The sequence below is a fragment of the Leguminivora glycinivorella genome, chromosome 14, assembly GCF_023078275.1.
Source record: "Leguminivora glycinivorella isolate SPB_JAAS2020 chromosome 14, LegGlyc_1.1, whole genome shotgun sequence".
Lineage (NCBI taxonomy): Eukaryota > Metazoa > Arthropoda > Insecta > Lepidoptera > Tortricidae > Leguminivora > Leguminivora glycinivorella.
In genome coordinates, this window is record NC_062984.1 from 3240247 (window position 1) to 3267566 (window position 27320).

At 39.9% G+C, this 27320-nt stretch overlaps 1 protein-coding gene across 4 annotated transcripts in view; it reads left to right on the forward strand.

The window, feature by feature from the left end:
* Window positions 1-27320, forward strand: part of LOC125233131 (prominin-like protein) — a 105598-nt gene that overhangs the window by 70615 nt on the left and 7663 nt on the right. For 2 of the 4 annotated variants that reach the window (XM_048138999.1, XM_048139003.1), the window contains exons 7-18: window positions 2919-3084; window positions 3741-3910; window positions 4217-4329; window positions 5531-5635; window positions 5756-5897; window positions 7077-7283; window positions 7804-7992; window positions 9073-9207; window positions 11519-11677; window positions 12449-12570; window positions 17506-17556; window positions 25904-26059. In XM_048138999.1, the coding sequence (XP_047994956.1) occupies window positions 2919-3084; window positions 3741-3910; window positions 4217-4329; window positions 5531-5635; window positions 5756-5897; window positions 7077-7283; window positions 7804-7992; window positions 9073-9207; window positions 11519-11677; window positions 12449-12570; window positions 17506-17556; window positions 25904-26059 (1715 nt within the window). Of the gene's footprint in view, window positions 1-2918; window positions 3085-3740; window positions 3911-4216; window positions 4330-5530; window positions 5636-5755; window positions 5898-7076; window positions 7284-7803; window positions 7993-9072; window positions 9208-11518; window positions 11678-12448; window positions 12571-15676; window positions 15743-17505; window positions 17557-25903; window positions 26060-27320 lie in introns of those variants that run through there. The other 2 variants (XM_048139000.1, XM_048139004.1) reach the window with 2 other exon arrangements.

Here is a 27320-nt window from a genome sequence, read left to right on the forward strand (position 1 = left end):
AAGGACTTGAATAGGTTTTTTGAAAAAATAACCCCTAAAAGGGTGAAAAGGGGGTGATAAAGTCAAAAAATCAATATGGGTATCGTTTTTATGGTTTATTAGGTCGCTGATCACGATAAATACAACGTTTTTAAAATCTAACGAGGCGGAAGTGAAATACCTTCTCCCCTGTTGTGGTGCAATGGGGTTTAAATATAATTATAAAAGAAGATATTGACTAACTAATTGACATATCAACACACAGCCGAAACCGCTGGTCCTAGAGATTTCAAATTTGGCACATAGGTTCCTTATATGGCGTAGAGGAGCACTAAGAAAGGATTTTTCAAAATTCTCCTCTTAAAAGGGTGAAATGGGGGTTCAAAGTTTGTATGGGGAAACAAGATTAGTTTGACTATTTTATTCGAAACTACACAGGAGGATTCCTAAAGACATATGACTAAATACATGTTTCAGGTTTTTAGAAAATTTGACCCCTAAAGGGGTTCAAAGGGGGTAAAGTCAAAAACACAATATGGGTATCGTTTTTATGGTTTATCGGGTCGCTGATCACGATAAATACAACGATTTTAAAATCTAATGAGGTGGAAAGAAATTTTCTCCCCTGTTGATGTGCAATGGGGTTAAAATATCCAAAATAGCCATAAGTATAGCTTTTGTTTTTATCTTTACTTCTGGTTCAAGAGATTTCAAATTGACACGGAAGTTCCTTAGAGGAGCACTAAGAAAGGATTTTTCAAAGTTCACCTCCTAGCATGATAATTTGACAGGGGCAAGGACAGGGACAGGGCCAGGGACAGGGACAGGGACAGGGTCAGGGACAGGGACAGGGACAGGGACAGGGATAGGAACGGGATAGGGTTAGGGATAGGGTTAGGGTTAGGGATAGGGTTAGGGATAGGGATAGGGATACGGGTACGGGTACGGGTACGGGTACGGATACGGATACGGATACGGATACGGATACGGATAGGGATAGGGATAGAAATAGGGATAGGGATAGAAATAGGGATAAAAATAGGGGACGGGGACGGGGACGGGGATAGGGATAGGGGAGGGACGGGGACAGGCACGGGACGGGGACGGGGACGGGGACAAAGATAGAGATAGGGACGGGGATAAGAATAGGGATTGGGGTGGGAATAATCGGTCGGCAATCGATATCTAGGCAGTGTAAAATGCAGGTGGCTCAGTGGGAAAGGATTAGTAAGTAGGCATCGGCGAGTATCCTGCATCCGTAATAACTATTACATTCAATGTGCTGTAAGAAGATCGTTGTTTTGCTTGCCTTTTATGTTTACGTTTGCAATAAGTATAAGCAAAATGGAAAAAATTGTAAGCGATAATGCAAGGAAGTACTTTTTACCCTACCGACCATAGCGTCGAGATACTGGCTATGTGGGTTGTATGAAGCTTCCCCAGTATAAATATTTATATAGGTAAAATACATACATATTCGTACCTACTACCTGCGCTGTGGTCGCTGTGTAACAATTCTACAATCATTGCAAGAATTTCTTTAAAAACAATAGTAATATGTGTAAGGTACAGTCAGCCAAAACCGGACCGTACAGCAAATAGATCAGTTACAATGGCCCCCCAGTCGAGAATTGCCCCGCTTTACCTTAATCGAAATAATCGCGGACAGATGTACCTACAAAGAAACCTACGGATCCAAATGAAAATCTTATTTTTTGTAAACGTTTCAATAAGAATACTTTTATTACGCGGGCGAAGCCGCGGGTAAAAGCTAGTATTAAAAAAAATAAAAATATATATATATATATATATAAATATTGGGGGACACCTTACATAGATCAACTTAGCCCCAAACTAAGCAAAGCTTGTACTATGGGTGCTAAGCGACGATATACATACTTAAATAGATAAATACATACTTATATACATAGAAAACATCCATGACTCAGGAAGAAATATCTGTGCTCATCACACAAATAAATGCCCTTACCGGGATTCGAACCCAGGACCGCGGCTTACTAGGCAAGGTCACTACCGACTGAGCCAGACCGGTCGTCAAAATGTACGTCATTTGTTCAAATGGATTTGTCTTTGTATCAAATAAAAAGAAGTTAAGTTATCATTATTTGGCCAAGATTTGTACTTTTTGTCTCTCATGCGTCTTTTATGGAACGTCGTTACGTGTACGAGTGGTGCTGCCCTCATTTTGTCGGCTTATCGATATTAAATTGTATGGTGTCAAATTAGTTCAAACGGCCGTCGCTAGCATTAATGTTGGACAGGCCATAAGGGACTATCCACACACAGGCGACGCATGTCTTAAGACGCGGAACGGACGTCAGCGCCACGCTTGAGGCGCGCCGCGTCGTGAGGGGGCGCGTCTTACTTCCTTTCTATACAAAATGTACTGAGGAGACGTTTTTTAAATTACACACGGGCGGCGTGGCGCTGACGTCCGCTCCGCGTCTTAAAACATGCGTCGCCGGAGTGTGGATTGCCGCTAAAATGACGTGTATTAATGTCAATCAGCGCCACTCGTGCTCTCGCGCTACTAATACCATAAATTAAATATAACAAGATCATACCATCCCATACATTAAAATGCGACCTCCTACGAACGCGCTTACACTCCACCACACATACACGGCGCCACAAAAAATGCCTTGTTGCCACCGATTATTTGTAGATTGGCATTAAGTGTCCATTCCGAGCCGTAAATCTATGTCAAAAGTGACACTTAACGCCATTTACAAGTATAATCGAAAGCTACAAGACATTTTTTTTGTGGCGCCATCTATGTGTGGTGGAGTATAAGCGCGGTCTTAGGCGGTCGCATTTTAATGTATGGAATGGTATGATCTTGTTATATTTAATTTATGCTAATACTAATAACTAGTGCATTTATAAACCATGTTATTGTAAGTATCATTTACTCTCAGATGCCGGACGTCTCCGATTTGCTGAATAACGTGACGGAGCTCCTGGACAGTCATATTAAAGCGGATGTCGAAGAAGGGCAGCAAGTGTTCGCCAACATCCAGGCCGGCATCCAGCGCTCTGTCGACGACCACATTCCTAATGTGAAGGAGGCTTTGGCTGAGACTGGTGCGTATTCAACATACCATTTTTTTATTTTTAATAATCAAGTAATGTTCACACAACATACATACGTTTACCCAAGTACTCGTACGAAGACCGGTTGACGACACATGACGTCACACACATACGTCACGGTCCCCCGCGCCGTGTACCTACATTAGACTGCAACTTACAGCCGAAGCGGCTTCACATATATCTCTATAGATTCATTAAAATATCTAAACTACTTGTACCTAGTTATTAAGTTAATAAAAAGAAGATAATACTATCCTGGAGTTCTTCATTCTTCATAAGAAGATCTTATATTGAGGAGTACACCGAACAAGTAATTTTGGTCTTTATTACTCGACTGGCGGAGTTTGTGTTTATTCAAGATTTATTTCCTGACTGTTTTCAATTAACTGTATGGGTGAGATATGACAGGTCGACTGGTCGCGTTTCGGACAGGCGGTAACTGTGAGGTAACCGAGAGCGGGTGGGCGGCGCTTACAACGGGGAACGGGAGTGGCCATACTGTACGATAGTACTCTTTATTATACAGTGATTATAGTGTGCTATCATTTTCGATAAAGGCGCGGTGGCGTCTCAAATCTCAATCGTTATAGAATCTCAAGATGGTTCTTTTTACATCGGCACATGTTTATTTTGTATTGCTTCCCCAGGACGCAAGCTCAAATCCATGGCGGACCGCGTGACGGCCCTCTCCAACAACGCGTCAGCGCGGATACAGGAGCACAGCGCTGGTGTCGCCGACACCGTGCAGGATTACTACGACGCGTACGGGCCCTACCGCCGCCACGCGGGCCGCGCGGCCGCCGCCTCACTGCTACTGGTACAATTCTATTCTAAATTCAAAATCCCAGCGCCGCTACGATACCTGCTCGCCGCTTCCAAATTCAAATTCGATGTTCGCTTCACTTTTATTGGTAAATACGAGCGTTCTAAATTCAAATTTGACTTATCTTGATCTTCACTCTTGGTATGTAGGAGTATTGTTCGATTGTTCAGCGTGAGATACGAGATTTTTTCAAAGTAGTGACGATATGCATCCTTTTCTTTAGGATGCTAGAGAAAAGGATACCTATAGTTTTCTTAGTTCTTATTTACTGACAGAGTATAAGAATGTGTGCGTTCGCAGATCACGTGCCTGGTGGCTTGGGGGCTGGTGTGTGGAGTGTGCGGCAAGCGGCCTGACGTGTACGGCGCGAGCGACTGCTGCAATAAGGGCGCCGGCTCCCGCTGTCTCTTGTGGTAACATTCACCAATTGTGTTACTGTGTAGTAGTAAAACGTCCCATTTTGTCGCTTACGGCAATTTTCACAATTTGGGTCCCCCCCAATGAGCGTAAGTTGTTAACAAAAATTAACTCACTGTCAGTTTTGTGATGGTAATTAAGCATGAAATTTCAATAAAAATATTGTTTTTGTGTTAATTACATAAACTTTAAGCGATAATATACATTCAGAATGTGAAAAAGTAAATTTTTAGACAGGTTTTATGCTTAATCGTCGTCACAACACTGACAGCGAGTAAATTTTTGTTAACAGCTTTTCCTAATTGGGGGGGACCGAAATTCTGAAAATGTTCTTACCATGAAGATGTGATTATTTTGTATCTTATGTATATGAATAAACTAACAAAGCGGATTTAAAGCAATCGACAAAGTAAGAAGTTTTACTAAGCACCCTCACAATTGTTTTTCACCACACTAACTGGTAAAGGCTCTCTTTTCATATTTCAAAAACGAATGACAAAGTTGCACATGAGTGCAAAGTGATTTTGTAAAAACTTGATGTCAAAAGCTGGCGAGCAGAATTGACGTTTAAATAACGATTTTGAATCATAAATGTCAAAAATTGATGAATTTGAAATAGTTTGATGTTTTACAGGTAATGTGTGTGTGTTTAATTAAACGTCCCACTTTGTCGATTGCTATAAAGCTGTTTTGTCAATTTATTCATACAAGCAAATATCGTGTTTATAGCAATCGACAAAGTGGGACGACGTTTTACTAAACACACTCACATACTCGCACTTTGTGTGGTGACAAATTTTGTGTTTCACTTCGTTTCACTTGAAACAATTGCTTGTTTAAAAAACCCCCTATAGGCTACTTGCCTCCTAGTCAAATCAGCTTCTTTTTAAGAACTGTCAAAACGAATTTGAACGACTTGCTAATATGGAATTTATATGAAATCGAATTGAGTGACGTCACGGTCAACTCAGTTACTTTATTTATTTCTAGCTGACTTATTAATTAGAAATTGGATTTAAAAATAACTTCTGTCCATGCTTTTCTTATAATTATCTGATGCTTTATTTCGTGCATGGTATAAAATATTTTATTTTAACTACAGTCAAGTCAAGTTCCCTATTGATGCACCTAATTACTTGCAACTGTTCCAGAACTCCCAATATTCCCCATTTAAAATGTAAATATTTGTCTTTACAGCGGAATGGGCGTGATGTTCATAGTGGGAGGGGTTGTTTCCCTAGTCATGGCGATCTACTTCGTCGTCGGCGTCAGCTCGCAGCGTTTCCTCTGCGATCCGCTCACGTAAGCGTTAGCTTTCGGTTCTAGTTGCTTAACTAATCAAGTTAGGCCAATCACGTTTATTTACTGACCTTTCCATAAAAATAACCGGGGGCCTCTTTTAACATTCTTTCATTTTTATAGATATCCTCAAGGCAACCGTATGTTCGAAGAGATAGACCGTTTTGTGGATCTGGAGAACTTCATGTTTAATGAACGTCGCGATCCTGACTTCAACCTGTCCAGGGTGCTTACTTACTGCCACAGGAACCAGAGTCTTATGCAGGTGAGCAATCATATCGATATGATAGAAATATCATCAAGGTCATTTTGAAGACTCTTGATAGATAAGTTTTAGATTAAGTATTACTTATTTATAAAATTTCAGAAGTCATGAGGCTGCAGTGGTCTATTTCACAATAAAAAAAAATTGGGGGACACCTTACACAGATCAACCTAGCCCCAAACTAAGCAAAGCTTGTACTATGGGTGCTAGGCGACGATATACTTACTTATGTAGATAAATATATCGAAAACATCCATGACTCAGAAACAAATATCTGTGTTCATCACACAAATAAATGCCCTTACCGGGATTCGAACCTTGAACCACCGCAGGCAGGGTCACTACGCGTTTGGCCAGACCGGTCGGCAAATTCGGATCGACATTATTCGACAATAGTAATAATTGTCGCCCGACCAGGGCTCGGATACCGGTTTAATTTTCAAACCGTTATCACGTACTTGCGGCAAAACCTTTAAGTTACGTTTTCGCTCGAAAAACCGCTATTTTTAAACCGGTTTTTAGGGAAACGCTTTCATAAAGGTTTCGTTCGATTAACCGGTTTAGAACAAAATAAACCGTTTTATTCCGCAGCATGGATAGGTAATACTGTTCTAACCAAACAAAAAAGTCACTGCGTAAACGTAGATATTTACGCGGCGCCGGTGCGTTTCGTCGCTCGTCGAATAGACCGGTTTATTTTGGTTAAAATAAAGTTCTTATAACGTTCGCGTTCTTTACAAAGTTCGGAGTAAAATCGAAATAAACCGGTTTTAACCGATAAACAGCTCGCCGTTCATTGCCTGTTCAACAAGTAAATATTGACGCTGAGTAGCAATGTTTCTTATCAATCCAGAAATGGCACAGAATAGGCTAGTTTCCTACTAGTCAAATCGGCTTCTTTTTAAGAATTGTCAAAACGATTTGCTAATATGGGAATCACTATGAAATACTGAGGAGTGACGCCACGGTCAATTCATTTACTTTATATCTTCTCTTTGACTTATTAAATAGAAATTATGTTCAAACATAACTACGGGCTATGTGGGGCTTTATTTCGTGCACTGCATAAAATATGTTATTTTGAGTATAGGAAACTAGCCTATTGTCACTGTCACTGTCGTGAAGTAGCAAATAGACTGGTTGTCGTGAACAGTGAATCAACAGTGCTATCATTTCCAGACACTCCAGCTGTACCGCCTCGTGGACCTGGAGTCCCTCAAGCAGCAGGCGTCTCAAGCCGTCGACCGCAGAGCCGCCGCCCTGCGCCCCACCTTCCCCGGCCACGAGCGCCCCGTCACCATCCTCAAGCCGCAAGCCAAACTCAAGCTGACACGCTTGGCTGAATCAGGGCTGTCTGATTTCGACTTCGACCGAATACTTCATGCTGTAAGTTTATATAGATCAATCTAAGGGACTATCCACACACAGACTATCTTAAGACGCGGAACGGACGTCAGCGCCACGCCGCCCGTGTAATTTAAAAAACGTCTCCTCAGTACATTTTGTCGCGGTGTACGCGTCGTCTTACGTCCTTCCTATGCGAATTGCTGTAGACTGCAGAGCGAAGCAGCTAATAATCCAACCTTCCTCGGCCACGATCGACCAATCACCATACTCTAGCCACAAGCCAAACTCAAAATGTCTTGGCTGAACAGGGATTGTCGGACTTCGACTTTTCTTACTTTTGTCATAGATAGATACTCTTTATTGGCACACCTCAGCAAAAGATACAGAATAAAGACACGGTGGAGACAAAACAAATAATTATAAATAAAGGCAGACAGCAGGCGGTCTTATCGCTAAAGAGCGATCGCTTCCCGACAAACTTTGGGTAGCGGAATTAAAAAAACATAATCAAAAAGTCGTCTGTCACATATCTTTAATCGGTACCCCTTTTTGATTTCAGCTGGAAACCAACATGACGAACTTGTCGCTGGACACGTTAGCGACGCAACTCGACGCGACGGCTAACTCGCTCGTCGACCGCTCCGGCTTCGTGCGAGTCTCCATCGAGTTACGAGACGCGGCAGTGATGTTGACGGCGTACCACACTAACATCGTCACACCCATGCTTGAACATACCAGGCAATTGAATGTAAGTAAACGCTATTCATCATCCTCCTTGCGTTATCCCGGCATTCGCCACGGCTCATGAAAGTCTGGGGTCCGCTTTGACAACTAATCTCAAGATTTGGCGTAGGCCTTTTTTGTTACCGAAAATGTATAAAAATCTGGTAACAATTTAAGGTTTCATCAGCAGTTCTCGAAAAGTTTGTACAAAAATTAAGGAAAAAGTTAAATTTGTTTTTATTATTCCTATTTTGTTACCAAGATTTTTTTGATGAATTGAGATTTTAGTAAGTAAGTTTTATTTCGTCAATATCTGGGCGACCGAGCTTCGCTCGGTTCTATTTTAATATATCACGTCTTTAGATAAAAAAGAACTCTTATAAATACAAAAACAAAAAAAAGACAAAAAACAAAAAACAAAAACTTAATTTCTGGCCGGGATTCGAAACCCTGACACCTACGATCTATCTGCGTACATTGGACCGACCTCGTACGACTGAGCTAAGCGGCATCGATGCGCGCGCGTCGAAATTAAGGACCATATTTTACGTTTACAAACGCGAAAGAAAAACTCATGAAAACTCGAAAATTTGCGTTTTCCGGGATCGAAGGCTACGCTAGATCGATTTTTCACCCCCGAAAACCCTCGCATAACAAATTTCAGCGAAATCGTTAGAGCGGTTTCCGAGATCGTCGGTATATATAAATAAATAAATAAATATACAAGAATTGCTCGTTTAATAGTATAAGATTAAGGTTCTCTAGTATCTATATTTTCTTAATTATAATAATTATCCAGTATATATCTTACGAAAGTCGACTTATATTACTAAATGTTGGTAACAAAATAGGATCAATTAAAATTTGCTGACGTGGCTATGTACAAAGTGTTCGGGAACTTCTCTCATACAATACAAACTACCTGGGACATTGTGGGAAACCTATTAGCCTACCAATTTTTATCAAAATCGGAGACGTGATCCAAATGTACAAACTTTTCGGGAATTACTCTCCTATACTTTCCTCCTAATTTGAGTTGAAGTATTTTTCCATGCCTCTTAAATCTTTTTTTCAAGTAGTAAATATTTTTTGGGCATTTTTGCAGGTAACGGCGACTCGGCTGCGCGACGGGCTGCGATTCAACCACTCCTCACTGAAGGAAGCTATAGGCTACCTCATACACGAGACCACACAGGCTGAGACCTTCCTGAACAGACAGGGGCTGGATGTCATACAAACTGTGAGTATTTCTAAACTGAGGTCCTAGGAGGTTTACAGGTGACGGTTACGAAGCTAAGGGACAGGACTCGTCACTAAAGGAAGCTATAGGCTACCTTATACACGAGACCACACAGGCCGAGATTTTCGTCAACAGACAGGGGCTGGATGTCATACAAACTGTGAGTATTTTTATCTTAATTTCAAGCAACTTAATTTTTCAAAGCGAAACGAAAATGAAACGCTGCCATAGGTAGTCTGGCTCTGTCGCGCCAATACGCACGAGCGATAGAGATACCTAGATATCTACGAGCGTTTCGTTTCGTGAGCATTTCATCAAGCGTTTGTGCCATTCGGCTACGCACCCAGGCCTGTTTTTAACCACCTGCCAAATCTCAAGGGAAGGGGTTCTCAATTCGTCTGTATTTATTATTATTATTTTTTTTTTAATGTTTGTTCCTCGATACAGTGGCGTGCCTAGGGTTTCAAAGTGAGGCAAGCCGAAAGGTACGTTTTGGCAATATCTAACTACTTAATCTTCAATTTTCGAACTCACAGCCCTACAAAATGTTCCATTACGCGCCGCACTTTTCTGAGAAATACACAAGCCGGGCGTTGGTTTTCGCGCGGAAATAATGTCTCGTTTTTGGGCAAAATTTAACTACTTTACCTTGCCTTCGTCGAGTAATATGTGTACCACGCATTTGTCACCGTCACAAGGAACAAATTCATCCATTGTCAATTGGATTTTTAAACGAATTAAACACTTAATAACAAGAAAACGAAGAAGAGCACATTCATTTAACGCAAATAAAACTTTCGACTAAATAATAATACACTTGAAGTTGTCAATCAAACGCGCGCTCAATCTTGTTCCTCACTTCATACCAAAAGCCCGGCTTAAATCGTGGAACAAATGTTCTATATATACCTACAAATAGTTATATAAGTTGCTAGGCAGAATGTAGGCTAAAAGCTAGGAAAAAAAGGATGCAAGAGCAAGCCCCATTGCAAGCCAACGAGTGCGAGCGAGCAAGATATAGCTGAACGTAGTGAACGTGCTCTTCCGCGCTGCACTAGCGCCACGGCAAAACATGGCAACATGCTGTGGTCTGTACCGTATGGCCGACCGTGAGCTTCACTTATGGAGAACTTAATAATATCTAATATTAGCGCGCGATTTTAAAAATGTTAGGGCAAGCCCGGCTTTTGGGCTTATATGGCTGTACCGCCACTGCCTCGATATCTCCGTCGTTACTGGACCGATTTTGAATTATTATTTTTTGATTGAATGTATATGCATACAGATTGGTCCCATTTTTCTCAGAACCCAGTTCTCCAACTCCTCAAATCTGAAAGGCATACATATGGTGATTTTTGTGTTTTTAAAGGAACAGCATGCATTTACGTACGAAACAGTGACATTTGGTGCAGTGGAACTCCTGATGATGGACAGAATGGAACTCCTCAAATATGAACGACACACTTATAGTGACTTTGGTATTTTTATAAGAACAGCATGCACTTACGTCCAGAACAATAACATTTGGTGCAGTGGAACTGCTGATGATGGTCAGAACGGAACTCCTCAAATCTGAACGACACACTTATAGTGACTTTGGTATTTTTATAAGAACAGCATGCACTTACGTCCAGAACAGTAACATTTGGTGCAGTAGAACTGCTGATGATGGTCAGAACGGAACTCCTCAAATCTGAACGGCACACTTATAGTGACTTTGGTATTTTTATAAGAACAGCATGCACTTACGTCCAGAACAGTGACATTTGGTGCAGTGGAACTGCTGATGAAGAGTGAGCCGCCCCTGGTTAGAGTTCTGTTCTGTTAATCATTCTCATTTGTAAGTACTTCAGAATCATCCAAATTTCAAAATTGGTTCAGAAATGACGGAGATATCGAATAACAAACATTAAAAAATATACAGACGAATTGATAACATAATCCAACATTTGAAAGTATTTATCACCAGAACCCCAAAGGAAGGCGGTTTTTTTTCTTAAAAATTATTGATCACGTTGTGCGTTCATCCACACACCTTGCAACCTAAGTGGTCGCGCACCGTGCGGTTTCAAAGGAATTTCCTCCCGCGGACGCTCCGACTGTGGAATGAGCATGCCGAGATATTTTCGATGAACTACAGTATGGGGTTCTTCAAAAAAGGAGTGTACAAGTTTCTAATGGGTCGGCAACGCGCATATGACACCCCTTGAGTTGAAGGTGGCAGGCGGACCGTGTGCCTAATTGCCACCGACGTGGTATAAAAAAAAAGTTAAGTGTCTCCAATAAATAAATATAACCTTCTATTTTTCAGTTAATCCAAGACTTCGCGAAGGTGGTCGCCCAAAGACTGAACGAATACCTGGACATGGTGATCTACGCGGCCGAGCACGAGGTGGGCTACTGCGCGCCCATGTCTAACGCCTTCAACGCTACAAGGGACGCGGCTTGCAAGAAAATACTCATGCCAGTGGTGAGTACTACCACACCTCGGTCACTGGCGATCAAATATATGAAAGACGCGCGTTCCTAGCACACAGTCTAAGCTCGTGTAGGTTAACGCGTACTATGCTTGTATGAGTGACATGTGACAGGTCGACTGCTCGCCTTTTTGACAGGCGGTAACTGTGAGGTAACCGAGAGGGGGTGGGCGGCACTTTCAACGGGGAGCGGGAGTGGCCATACTGTACGATAGTACTCTTTATTATACCGTGGTACTACTTATACACGTTAAACTTTCGTGAGACCATATATTAAATATAAGAAGATCATACCATTCCATACATTAAAATGCGACCGCATAAAGAACACGCATACACTACACCACACATAGATGGCGCCACAAAAAATGCCTTGCACTGCTCAAGTTTCACTGCCACTCTAATTAAGGATTTGTAATATAAGGATGTGGCAATATATGTACTTACAGTTCCAACCCATATCACACAGTCGACTTCCACGACACCCACGAGAGGAAGGGGGGTGGAAAAATTCACCCCCATAAGACTGAACGAAACCTAGACATAGTAATATATGCACTTTTTTCATATTTTTTTAACTCTAGTCCATAAATCACTCCGGCAAGCAGTCGCGATTTAACTTAAACATTGTGTGTAACTCGGGGGCTTAAGAATATTGCAAATTCGAGTCCTTAAATCTGGCAAGCTGTCGCGATTTAATATACTCTCGTTAGCAATATTCATCGTTCGGCACACGTTCCGTAATGTACTTTTTTTTCCTTTAGAACGGGTACTGGATGGCGCTAGCATGGTGCGTGGTGCTGCTGGTGCCGCTGATGGTGGTGGCGCAGCGGCTTGCCAGACTATACAAGCACGTCGACCCATACCCCGGGCCGTTAGTCGAAGCGTACGTACCACACTTTATCATTTATAAGAGACTATAAGTATAATCACGAGGGCGATCGGTTAAAGCTGATACTGGTAAATGATCACCATTCGGATTAGTAGCAACTGGTCTGAAACGCAAAATATCCACAATAGTTTTTTTCCTTTTATTTAAAGCGACTTCGACGGAGCTCCCCCTACTCCAGGCTTCTATTCTGTGCAGTTTGGAAATGAAGTGAAATACTAATACTAATAGTTTGGAAATGAAATGAAATGCTAATACGCAAGATAGAGACAGATATCTACGAGCATTTCGTTTCGTGAGCGTTTGTGCCATTCGACTTGTTAAGGCATCATATTTGGCATTTTGCGTTTTAGACCAGTTGCTATACAATTAATTTAAATGTTAAAATAGACATTTTATTTTCAACGTTATAAAGAGTAAAATGAGCGGTTTCAAAATATATTCCTATTCATTTTACTCTAATCAAATTATTAATACAAAAGTTTCGTGAATCAGCTTTAATAGATCTCAAGAAGCTCAAAATAGAAATGTATATCTTTTAATAACTATCGAAAATAATTTTCAGTTGTCAAAATCAGATGATACAAGTTTACCTTTTTCATCTCAAGAAAAAGCATTAAAATACAATAAAAAAAAAATCTAGCAATGAAAAATTGATTTAAAAGAAGTACATTTCTAAGACTATTTAGTATTTTCTAATTAGCACATTAATTGCAAACAATATTTTTCTAACTAATCTCAAATCTAACTTATCTGCTAAAACTGAAAAGAAGTTATTTCCCAACTAGTCTAGTTTTAGACTGAACTTACTTTTAAATACTGAACTGTATGTCACACAAAATGTTAAGGCACTTTTAAGGGGTCCAATGCTCTTTTATCACTATCAGACATCAATAGAATCTTTGTGAGACATGCAGTCGCAAGGAATAGCGGATCTGACATGATACTTCTCTACAGGTTAATGCCCGAAATCTGACTCGAATGAAATGAATGAAATTATCATTCAGAGTGACACCATTTTGTTGGTTAATGTGATTCAAGTCAATAGGGACGACGACTACATAAAAAAATGGCATTAGTCCGTCAGTTAGATCGTCCAAAAATACTGAACACATATTTTTCGCTTTTTCATTAATGAAAAAATACAAAGATATAGAGCATCAAAGTTCCTTAGTTGGGGTACCTATTGTGACGTCACTTCTAAGTAAAAATTGTACCTAGGCGTGACGTCACGCGAAACTTCAACGCACTGTACCGTCGTCATTTTTCGTTTACGAGAAAAGAGAAAAAAAAACGTGTTTAAAATTCTTTGATAATGTAACTGACGGACTAATTAGTTCTTTTTAGTCGTCTCGCCTAATACGAAAGAAAAGCTTTCCGCATTACGTCTTTGGGCCATTTTTTTTTCAAAGTTGTCTACTCCACTTTTTTTGTAACATAGGTATATTTTTACGCGATTCATACTCAGAATCGAAAGCTCTTTCGATCCTGAAAGGAGAAAAAAAATTTCCCAAGATTTCCATACATTTTTTCGAACCTTCCATTCCGTTACCGCTATACAAAATGTATGAAAAAATGGTAAACGAATGGGAAAAAAACCTTGGGTCACTTTTTTCTCCTATTAGTATTGAAAGAGCTCGCGATTCTGAGTGGAAAACACATAAAAATTTCCAAATCCAAAAAGAAGTGGGGTGGACAACTTTGAAAAAAATGGCCCCTTTACACATAGATATTTTTATTCAAACATTAATTTCATTCATGTCAGCTCTTATGAATTGCGCATTGTGCTCATCATCTCAGCTCCGGCATTCCCTGCCATCGCCTACTATCACCCAACTAGCCATTTTATACAAACCCCCTTATTCATAAAAAACTTACTGAATTGCTGATGAAAAAGTGTTTTGTTCCTTTCTGTCACGTTGACTTAGGTATTTGTGAGAAAGGGACAAAACACTTTTTTAACTAATCAAGTAATCAGTTCAGTAACTTTTTTATGAATAAGGGGGAAGTCTACAATGGGTCAGTCATGTTGATAGTACGCTCTAGCTCTAAGTCATCATACATCGCCATCATTCTTTTGGAATCGTTTGCGAATGCAATCGTTCCTTTAATTTACTTTCCGTTGTTTTCGTTCACTAATTTCATATGAATTAATTTGAGACTTAAGTTTGTCTTATTTGTCTGTCCGTCTGAGTTGGGTTTGTTTTGCACCCTCATCCCTGTATTTAGTGGACTGCCCTGCCAGCGCCAAGGGGGGCCGGCCCTGTCCGGCTGAGTTCATTTGCCTTGTCGGTTATGTTCACATTGTTCACGGCGCTATAAGATCGAAGAGCTTCGGACACACATATTTTATTTGAACGCAAGAACTTCGAACACAGATACAAAAATTTTGATTTCTTTGTGCGTAGTTAAATTTTATAGGACTTGGATTTTTCTGAACTAGATTGCGTTTATGTTAAGTTGTTCATATTTTTTCAGTTGTTCACTCATCGCCATCAACCTCACAGGCTGGTGCGGGTTCAAATCCCGTCAACATTTATATGATTAATTTGAAAGGTTGTTAAAGGGACTATATGTGAGCATTCTTACTCCCTTATGAATAATAATAAAAAAAAACACAAGACATCATATTAGTAGTTGAGTATAATCGATATAAGGACAGCGTGACTTTCTTTTAAAGGGTGGGTTAGTAATGGACGTAATAAAGCGAAAAAAAAACCATTATCAGTATTTGGTATTGATGTTAACACTTTGCAACTAAGAACACTTTGCTCAAATGCCGGAGAACCCGCTAGGCGGGTCGTCGCCATACAAGCGGGCCGTTATACATTACGACGGGTTTCTGACTAGTGCGCCATTTTTGTCTGGTATTAAATGATTTAATTTTGCTGTCACAAAAAATAGGTTTTTGTAGGTTTTTTTCTCTCTAAATTACGTCCATTTTATATTGTAAAATACGGGAGTGTTTCCTAGATTATAGAATATTTAAAAAATTACTTTTCATATAGGGGTATTTTGAGATACATCAATCCTTCATTAAAGATGTCAGTGGGAGAAGTATGGGTTGTATAGGGTTGTTAACGTGTGGGGATGTTGTTAACAGTGAGTATGAGCCGATGTGCCAACAGCGCGGATGGTGGCGATGACCCTACGCGCCCTCCGGTAACACACTGTATACAGACGCGCCAACACCCTTGCATGCCACTCACACATCGTAACATCGGACTAGTACAGATGGTAGTGAGATATGGAGATGACTAACAAAATATACATTATATGATTGATTGTTTTCAACTTTTATACTTGTATATCCGCTTATTAGTTGTTTTTAAAACTATTTATTGTTTTTTACGTACTTATTTATATTTGTTTAGATAGGTAAATAGACAAGGAAAGTAGTCTACTATAATATGTTAACATTGCTTTAAAAATAGCATTCTATATATATTTGTTAATTTTTTTTTCGATTATCGCTCTTTATCTCACTAACATCTTACAGTATCTAGTAAAACTTCAAACACATCACACATAGGTATGTTATCAAAACTTGGTTCATTGTGGTATTGGTGCGTCCGCTGCCGTGGCGTGTGCTCTTCGACCTTATAGCGGCTTGCACGATACCCTTGCTCGCTGGATCCAACCTTAACACTTTCGCGACCAAGAACCCGCCTGGTGGGCACTCGTGAATTGCTCAGATGCCGGAGAACCCGCTAGGCGGGTTCTCGCCATATAAGCGGCCGCTTATAAATTACGACCTAGTGCGCTATTTTTTGGCTGGTAATGAATGTGTTAACCGCTACGTAAGGTGACATCCAGTGGACAAGCTGCTCGGTGTTCCTTCCATGTTGTCGTACATTGCTTGGTCAGTACTCAGTATCAGGGCCTTCACTGTATTGCTCGAATGTAACCCGCAGTGTATTCTCAATTTCGTAGACATGTAAAACTATAGCTAGACTATTTATTAGTATATTTTTTCTATTTAATTTAATTTACTTTTATTTTCCATCGACACCATCATTAGGTATAGTGTATATATTATGATAAGTATTAAGATTTATTGTAAGACTATCCCACTAGGCACATGTAGGACTATCGATGACATATTTTGGTTCTTAGACGCTTAGAAGCGCTCGTGTCATTATTTTGCCGGGCCCATTGACATTTGCTACAAGAAAATGGCGGCGTGATAGGATGCGTTCACAATATTTTTATTTTGCTCGTCCCAAAACACAACCTCTATGCCCCCTGTGTTGTGAACGGACCCTAGCGAACTCGTATGTCCCATACCCAAAAGTCCAATAATAATAAAGTTACGCTTACACGCTATCAGTAAATAATAATTACACGGTAATATTAAAGTTGAAAATCACACGCTACGCATGAAATGATCTGCCTTTTGGTATCCTGGTTTGGGCACCAAAATGTAACGTCCTGCCGTGTATGTCTATTAGTGTCAACAAGATACGAGTATATTAGGCACTGGTCCCACCGCGAGCTAGTAAGTTATGAGCTATCGGCTATAAAAACGAACAAAAGATAAGCACTCCGGTGTAAATAAAAGAGACACGGTGATGTTTATAGTTACTCGCCCAGCGGTGAGCTATCAATATCGCCGTGTCTCTTTTATTTGCACGGGAGTGATTATCTTTTGTTCGTTTTTATAGCCGACAACTCATAGTTTACTAGCTCGCAGTGGGACCAGTGCCTCAACGTGGAATTGGCTGTCATTGGCATTCATTTTGTGCGAATTGCGTGGTGGATAAATAATTGGACCTGCACGTAATTTTGCGTATTTAGTTGTACTTTGGTTTTTGAAAGCGAAAAATAATAAATGCAGTGGTTATTACTGATAGTGTGTAAATATAACGTGGGACTCGATTCGCGGCATGCTGCGTCCGCTGCTGGCTGATGACCGTGTGTTGTCTGTTACAGCGAGTATTTGTATGACGCGTTCGCGGACCGCGATAACGTACCCCTTGCCAAGTAAGTGCCCCACGGACACCTAGCGACCCCTAGCCACTTTCCGCTAGCTTACCTTGTGTTCCGCCCGTGTGCCCGCGGCCTTACAACGCGCCAACGCACGCTCGACCAATCGGAGCGCCGCGGCGCTTTTCATAAGCACCGCGCGTTATAAAGCTGAGGCTACACGTTCGCATGACGCTTTTTTTGGTTTAGGTTTATTATTGTAATACAACTGTAAATAAACACGGTTTAGGATCTTAATATAATCGTAATTTTAGTTTTTTATCGAGAGAGCCTAATCGATAAGCATGAGAAGCATGTCGACTGTAAACTAACGCACGGCCGCATGACGAGACGGACCCTTCCCCTCTGTTCTTTCCGTTTTGTTACTTCTGTTATTTTCTACGCCAGGGACCATTTTAACTCTAGTCTAAGGTTCGGGTTTCGCTCCGGAGTCGTTTCAGTTTTCGAGAGATCGCAACCGAGTCTGGTGAGACTATACTTCTCTACTCTATCTAAGATCCCCACAAAAAAGGGTTTAAAAACAAAAGATTCTCGGAGACGATCTCTCGAAGCCGAAGTTACAGAACTGGTACTAAGTGAAACGGAATACAGAGGTTCGAAGCGAAGCACGCTGGACATCGAGGGCAAGATCGCGTCGTGGCGCGGGCGCGGGACGTCGCCCTCCGCGCCGCCCGCGCCCGCGCCCGCCTCGCCCCCGCACTCGCGCACGGCGCTGCTGCTCGACGGGAGCGACGTGGTGTGCGCGCTCGTGCCGCCGCCTGCCGCGCTCATCGACGACCTCAAGACCCGGCTCGACGCCAAGGACGAAGACAACGAGTCCGGCATACACGAGTCCGAGTAGATAACCGATCGAGGGTGGTCGCGGCTCTTATGTGTCGCCGATTTAACGTACTCTAGGGATCGGACAACTTTTTCTCGAATGTTTCTTTTGATATTTGAAAATAAGGGCCAGTTGAATCGACCACATTTTGATAGACTCATCATCGTCAAGCAGTCGTCTATGGAACTTCCCATACAATAAAAGACGATTTGGTGCAACCGGCCCTAAATCCTCCTTGCTTTTAAAATTCTATTTGAATTTACCGTGAATTAAATAGTTCGCCGAATTAACGTAGTTTAAGGATCGGAACACTTTTTGTTTTGTCTATTTTTAGTGACATATTTTTGAGGATAAATCCTCCCTAAACTACGTCCAGTGTGCATTTAAAAATTTAAGAACTATTTACTCATTTCTTTAAAAAATGTATTGCAAGTGACGTAAAACTTCGTACTTTTTAGTTACGATTTCGAAATGAAACATTTTATATCTGTAAGAATTTAAACTAAGTATGCATTTTTACGGAATCTCAATTTTTTTAACTTTTGGAATCTGTTTTAACGAATTTTTATCTTATATTTATAATTAGTGTTTGACCAATTTTGTGTAGCCAAGTTACTCGGGTACGAATCAAAGTCGACATTTACTGTCTTCCATAACTAAAATCCTGTGTACACATAAAAATCTCATTTGAGAATATCATAAGTAGGTACTCAACCTATAGTGTACACCGAGATTTAGTTGATATTTAAGAATGATCTGTATGTTTTTTAGAATTATCTACGTCTTTGAAGAGTGACCATAATATCTAAAACGACGATCTTTTTTTCTCAAAGACTTGTTATTTAACAACTACGTCCAATTCGTATTTTGACCATTTATCTAAATTTTTGACGTTTTAAACCAATTGTTGTTGGAACGTATAACGTTTCTTGTCAAACTAGGGTATATCCTCATAGATATAGTATAGGCTAAGATAATTACCACTCGGCGCTTTTGCTTGCAATCACGATACGTCCAGTCATTACCTTGTTAACCGCTTATGCCTCGCTCCGAGTTATTGGATATTTGATCAAACATTAAATTAAACTAAAAACGAACATTAGCTCTGCGATCCAAAGAGAATCTTGTCCCCCAAAACGAGAGCACGCCACTTGTCCCGATTCTGCGCAGCTTCCTGCCAATCATCGGCTTGTAGCTGACACAGATCCGCCATCACTGTCTTCCCAGCGGTATCTGGGCCGGACGGTAGTATTAGTTAGTATGATAGAAAGGGACAAAATTTTAATCTGTCAGCTTTAGTAAACGTTTATGAATAAGGGGGTTAGAGGTTTTTTTTTAAGACGAATACCCGCAGTGCGGGGCTTCGTGCTCACTTTTATTTAGTGACAAAATTTGCACCAAACATTCTAAGACTAATTTAAATGCCCATTAATATTAGACATTTTACGAAATGGAAATGGAGTCACCAGTTTGGGATCAAATTTTTTAAGCTAAATGCGTGCTGTATTTTCAGGGTACGTAGCCGAATGGCACAAACGCTCACGAAACGAAACGCTCGTAGGTATCTATCTCTATCGCTCTTGCGTATTGGCGCGACAGAGCCAGACTACCTTTCACGGCGTTTCGTTTTCGTTTCGCGTCGCAGAAATGCCATTCGGCTACGGCACCTGTTGTGTGCCTGCATTTCTTTAATACATACATACATACATATAATCACGCCTGTATCCCATAAAGGGGTAGGCAGAGCACATGAACTACTAAGGTTTTGGTGCCACTCTTGGCAAAGAGGGGTTGAAAGAAATCCAAATTGTGACATTGCAGTGACAGGTTGCCAGCCTCGCCTACGCCACAATTTAACCCATATCCCATAGTCGACTTCTACGACACCCACGGGAAGAAAGGGGTGGTGAAATTCTTAACCCGTCACCACACAGGAACCACCAGATTTCTTTAATACCATAAGATTACTTAAATTATCCTCACCGATCAATCATAGCCACTGTTTGACCAAATATCCGATAACAAATCATACATACTAAACGCAACGCTGGTACAATTTTTGACAGTAGTGTTTTATAAATGCGTATATCCATACTGTAACTTGACATATCGTATGATAACGTTTTGAGAAATTTTGCAGATAGTTTTGATAATCACATACGGTAGCTTGGAATAGAATTTGTACGGATAGTGTAAGAAATGACTGAGATTGAAGGGTAGTCTGCGTTTCATGTCGAGAAGTAGGTATAGTATGAATTTTCTGAGATGAACTTTTCGCTTTAGCCGTAATCTGTTAAACAAAGGCCTTTGTTTCTATTATTCTCGGCGGCTAGCTCCCGTTTCCACAGCACGTGCTAAAGTCTCAGTGTAGTTAAAAAGCAACTATCATGATAGCAATAAGGTTCAAATTTATTAAACAGTTTGCAGTATGCAGGTAACTTTTTTTGAAGATGACATAACGTGTTATCTCCGAAAGGTCTTTTTATGGATTTGAACCTTATTGCTATCATGATAGTTGCTTTTTAACTACACTGAGACTATAGCACGTGCCGTTTAAACGGGAGCTAGCCACCGTGAATAATAGAAACAAAGGCCTTTGTTTAACAGATTACGGCTTTCATCACAGAAAATTCACACTATAGCAGTTTTACATTGGACGATCACAAAGTTGATGTTTTTTTTTTTTCAAAGAATACTCATAATGACCATAGAGGAATAAGTAAGGGAAGAGTTGTAACTCCATTTATACGGTTTAGTACCGTTTGGTAGCCAAAATTTCGTAACCGGTTACAATACCGGCGGTAATCTTGATTCCCATTTTGTAGCCGGTTACGTACCTATTGGGCCAGAGTAGTACCGTTTGGTAACTAAGTTTTGTAACTGGCTACAAATTGGGAATCAAGATTCCCGGTTTGTAGCCGGATACGTATTGGGCCAGCGAGGTACCGTTTGGTAACTAAGTTTTGTAACTGGCTACAGAACGGGAACATAAAATTCCCTGTTTGTAGCTGGTTACAGTGGTTACGTATCGGGCCAGAGTTACTGTTCGGAGTTTCTACCAAATCGAAGCTAGGGCGGTGTACATACGGACATTACGGACAGACGAACATAGCGAAACTATAAGACTATAAAATTACTCAATGTCAGCATTATTCGAATAAATCATCTATTCATGACGGCAAGAAATTCCCATTTTGTAACCAGTCACAATACGAGGTTTTTTTTCCCGTTTTTAAGCTGGTTACCAACCATGGCTACGAATCAGTAATGATTTAGTCTCATTTTGTAACCAGTTACAATACGGGATTCTTTTTCCAAATCGGTAATGGGAAAGTCCCAATTTGAAGCCAGTTACGAATTGAGATTTTTTTCCCGTTTCAAAGCTGGTTACCAATTTTTAGTTACGAAACGGTACTAAAGGATTTATACTTGAGTATATCGCATTTAATTATTTAAATCTCTGTAAAATAATCCTGAAACTGAGTCATCGTCCTTTGTAAACCAGATGGAATATCAGCAACATATTATACCTAAAATAAGTGCAATGCAGTGAATTGATGTACCCCGTATACCTTTACCATTAACTGTGTATCCCTGTGTGTTGTGTCTAAGTCTTTTCGATGTTTACATTTATACCTACATTGTAAGGTAACAAACTTAAGATAAGTGCTATTCTGCTATTTATGTTATGACATATCACTGCTTAATTCGTCATTTGTGACTAGAGATGCACCGAATATTCGGTTACTATCCTGTATCAGGCCTATCCGGCTCTTATTTTAATATTCGACCGGATACCGAATAGTGACGTACTCTCCGGCTGGATAGCGAATGTGCTATTTTTTAATGGATGATTTTGGGGTAAACAATTCAACAATATTCGGCCGTATATGCCGAATATCCGGCCAAATAACTATCCGTTGCATCTCTATTTGTGACGTTCCACAGGAAAGGTAGTCGAGGAATGAAATATAGATACGGACAAGGTGCCAAAAATATGTATAGATGACTTTATTACTTACACGTTAAGGTTGTGTATCCATATTTTTAGCACTTTGTCAGAATCTGTATTTAGTTTCTGTACCTTAAGGCGGTCGCTCTTGTAACGCTGGCTGATTTTTGAATCTCGGCCAATCGATTTCGTGAAATTCGTTCAATAATATCTCCACCACTAGCGATTTAAATTCTACTAACAGAATCGCAAACGAGTGGTTATTACCACTAGTTTTAAAATTACTCAAAAATAGCATTACGTCGTTTTCCACAGACTTTCAAACGGCGAATTCGTGCGTTCTAAATTCAAAAATCGATCCTCAGACATCGTAACTTTTCCAGCAATTGTCGCGTTAAAGGAATAGATATTTCCGAAGCCAGCTGGAATAGTTAATTAGGATTAATAAAAGTAGAATGAGCGTTCATTGATTAACAATTAACACATGTATGAATTTCTCTATTTCTACCATGCTGCACTGAAATTGTTGAAAAAGTTACGATGTCTAGGTACATAGCCGAATGTTTCACGAAACGAAACGCTCGTAGATATCTATCTCTATCGCTCTTGCGTATTGACGCGACAGAGCCCGGCTACCTTTCGCGGCGTTTCGTATTCGTTTCACGTCACAGATATGCCATTCGGCACCTGTTAATAATAGCGTAAGCGTCTATCGACATAAACTAACTTTACCTATGGGACGTCACATTTTTTTATGAAATATGGTTGTGGTGTTTCTCTCTTAGTATTCTACTTTACCTACACATTTTATTTGAATCAATGCTTAACTATTTATTTGACAGTTTTTGAGTTTTAAATCAAAATTGTGACGTTATTTGGGTAAAGGGACCTTATTGTCGATGGCACTTACGTCCGGCGGCTTTGTATTTGTATACGAGCATCGCTTATAACGCCGTAAAGCGACCATAAGGCCCCTTTAAAAACGTAACTGATGTATTACTCATTAGTAGCAAAAAAGTGAGCTGATGTAAGTAGTTGTAAGTTAGCTGTAAGTCCATTAGGGCCGACGTCCAGCGGCAGCGCGATAGGTAAACTATACATTTGTTTGCGTTGCTATTGCATGCTTCATCCGTGACACACCGAGCTTACATATAGTGGTAAAACGGTATGTTTTGAAATAGGGAACCTGCCTGAATCTAAAATATTTTATACCATGCACGAAATAAAGCAGCAGTAAGTTTATAAGAAATTCATGGATTTAGATTAGAGTCATTAAAAGCTCTTATTTAACTTGTTTTCGAACCCAATTACAATTTAATAAATCTGATAAAAATATATAAAGTAAATGAGTTAACCGTGACGTCACTCGACACGATTTCATATTAATTCCATATAAGGAAATCGTTTAAATTCGTTTTGATAGTTCTTACAAAGAAGCTGTATTGACTAGAAGGAAAGAAACCTATTGTTTCATATGAACTTCATGAGGATAGAGGAGAGGAGTGGAGACCCCATAGTGACTTAAATAAAAAAAATATTTACATAAATAGACATATGTAGCATAAGGAGGTGCTCAGTATACACATTCTCTAGAAGCTCTCTAGGGCCAGCCATCTTTTGATCTAAATCGGAAACTAACTTCATCTTTACAGTAGTCTTAATAAATATGGGGTTCCTTGCTCATTCCTGCCTTATACGATATGAATATGATATGTATCTCACATGAGGGATATATCATGTGAGATACATACACCGCATACAGATGCAGTGCCAAAAGATTTGCCATCGTATTGTTACGGAAACGTACGAACGTGTTATGCAGTACAAGATGTACTGACATTGACTGAACTAGCATGACAAATACGAACGATTCCGGAAAAATATGAAGGAAACCATTTTCGCACTAAATATATCTGTACATGTTTGTGCACCTACTTACTAATAGACCACATACGAACTAGAGTACTTATTAATATTTTATTATAAATACTGTTGGTTTCAAATGAATAAATTTTCATAGGAACAGGCGTTACGTTACCATTGTTCTATGGTTGTATACAATATTTCATCCAACTGTTTCATTTATCTCTATAGCCTCGTATAGCTTTGTGTGTCGCGGCACCCTATTTCCCTGTTGTGTGCTAACAGCTTTTGTGTGCTAACTTTTCTAGATCTTTCCATTCATGATTAGTGAAACTTAGGCATGGTTGTGTAATCTAATACATTTTAACTAATTCATCATTACTAAAATAACCTTGTTTTTGTCTCTTTTGAGACTTTAATTACATACTAAATTCTATATGCATAATAAGCATGAAATCATTTCTGTTCTCAAAGAGTTTTTCTGAAGAACTTTTCTCAATTTTGATGATACTTTTCTAAAACTGTTTTCGAAACTTATACAAGACTACACATTGTAAAATATGCACATTTATTTCAATTTTAAAGTATATATCTAATGAGATTGGTGGCAAACGAAACAGTGAAAAGGAAAATTCACTCTTCAATATTGTTATATTTTCATCATAATTTGAAGTTATTTTATTTACGATTTGTAATAGTTTTACTTATTCACCAAAAGCAAAGTAAAAGTGTGACTTCTAAAATAGTCAAAAACCTGTATAAAATATCTGTACGAAGCTCAACTACAGTCGGTGATATAAAGTTGCGTGTTTGAGCTCACCATTATTTTTTGAAGCAATAACATTTGATAGCTTTACCTATTCTCGGGCTTAGTCGTTCGCCAAACGCAGGCTTTCGAGGCAACCATCTACGCCAGCGCCTCTAGCGGTGAATTCACTCATGTTATCCCTCATTATGAAATTGCTAACCCCCTTATTCATAAACGTACCCTAAAGTTATCAAACCGATAAAGTTCGTTTGTCCTTTGCTATCATACCAATACGTCGGAAAGGGACAAATGAACTTTATCGGCTAGATAACTTTAGAATACGTTCATGAATTAGGGGGGATTATGGAGGAAGTATTTTAGTGTCTTTCCGAAACGACTTCGCTATTTTCAACGTTTCTTTCGTCACCATTCGTTGTAAAACTAGATGTTTTCTTGTGGTTTATTGCCAGTGTATTTTCGGTGCAATGTGCAGTCGCTTGCTATTGCGCACGGTAGCTTTGTGTGAAATACACAATAATTATAATTATTATATCAGTTTCGTTTATTCGGGCGACACATCGTAATAGAAAATCCCACAAATTAATAAAAGGCCAACCGCGATCAATGTTCAACACTTTGTCGTCATATCGCGCTTAGGTATTAATTCAAAGTGCGATAAAGAGGTTAAATTATAATAAAATGTTAATAGTTAAAAAAATGTTAATAGTGACATAGTCACAGTAAAGTAGGTTCGTGTCACCCGAATCAACGGTGAAACTTGTTCGAAGTATTCGTTGCGTCTGAAATGTTTTGATGTTTAAACTTATAAGGTTAAGTTTTTGTCCAAAACTCTGTAAACGATTTGCTCTATTTTTAATTAAAAAATCAATTGTAGCAACGAACATTTCCTACACCTTTCCAAAGCTTTTTGACTATCGACTAAGTAACGTTTACTTTTTAGCGCCTACAAGGCAGAGAAGCGCGCGGGACGCGACGCGCGGCGCGGGGGCGGGGGCGGGAGCGGCAGCGGGGGCGCGGCGCGGGAGGAGGCGCGCGGCGCCGCGCTGGCCGCGCCCCTCGACGCACACGCGCGCAGATATAATGATATGGCGCCAAAGTGAGTACCACACACATATTTAGATAACACACACACAGATAACACACACACACAGATAACTTACGCATGCGATACGCACACACATACACATGTCACGCATGCGAATACGCACTTGCACTCCAGGCCCCGTAGCCGAATGGCATTTCTGCGATGCAAAACGCTACCGAAACGCCGCAGAAATGTAGTTTGGCTCTGTCGCGCCCATACGCAGGAACGATAGAGATAGATAGCTACGAAAGAGACATTATCGCGAGCGTTTGTGCATTCGGCTACACACACAGCTGGCCTAGCTGAATTGATAATCGTTGACGCTAGACGCCGATTGAAACGCGGTCTGGCTCTGTCGCGCCAATACGGAAGAGCGATAGTGATAGCTACGATAACGATATTATCCTAAGCGTTTGTGAGCATTTCTTTTTTTTGCCACTTATGAAGTGTGATATTTTTGAAAAAAAAATATGCTATTTCTACTCAGAATTACTAGCCTTTTCAATCCTAGTAGTTAAAAAAATTTTCCCATACGATTTCTTCTTATTTTGTTACCATTTTCCGTACATTTTGTATGGGGTAACAAAAGAGGAAAGTAACAAAAATGTATGGAAATTCTGGGACACTTTTTGTCTCCCAGTGAGATTGAAAGTACACTGATTCTGAGTACAATTGACCTAAAATTCCCTAAAACAATAAAAAAAAATTATTGGCAAAAAAAAAAAGAAATGCTCTTGTCCATTTGACTACTACGTGCACAACTTTTTTTTTACATAATGTATGTATAGTCAGACTCGAACAGTATAAATTAAATGCTTTACAGATCCTAAAAATGACAAAAATAATGCTATTATCATTTTATATGAAGCACCAGAAAGCATGTCGCGCATACATTTTATTATTTATTGCAAAGGTAAATAAATCGTATTGTAACACATAGCACGTTCTATTACAGTGCATTAAATGTTACTGCAACGAATTTTATAGCAATATGTTGCATGCCGGTAAAAGATACACTGCGTTTTGTAGCAAAACGGAGTCGCCTGCAATAATACGTCACATAAAGAAGCTTGCATAAATATCTCAAACTTAATGTTAAAAAAACCTATAAGGCACTAGTCCCACCGAAAGCAAGTAAGCGATGAGCTCTCAGCGATAAAAACGAATAAAAATTAGTCGCATATTTAAAGTCACACACAGGTCGAACGCGATTAATTAACATTATTTTTCCCACCTTTACCTTTTTTTTACCTTTTTTTTTGGGAAAAAAGGT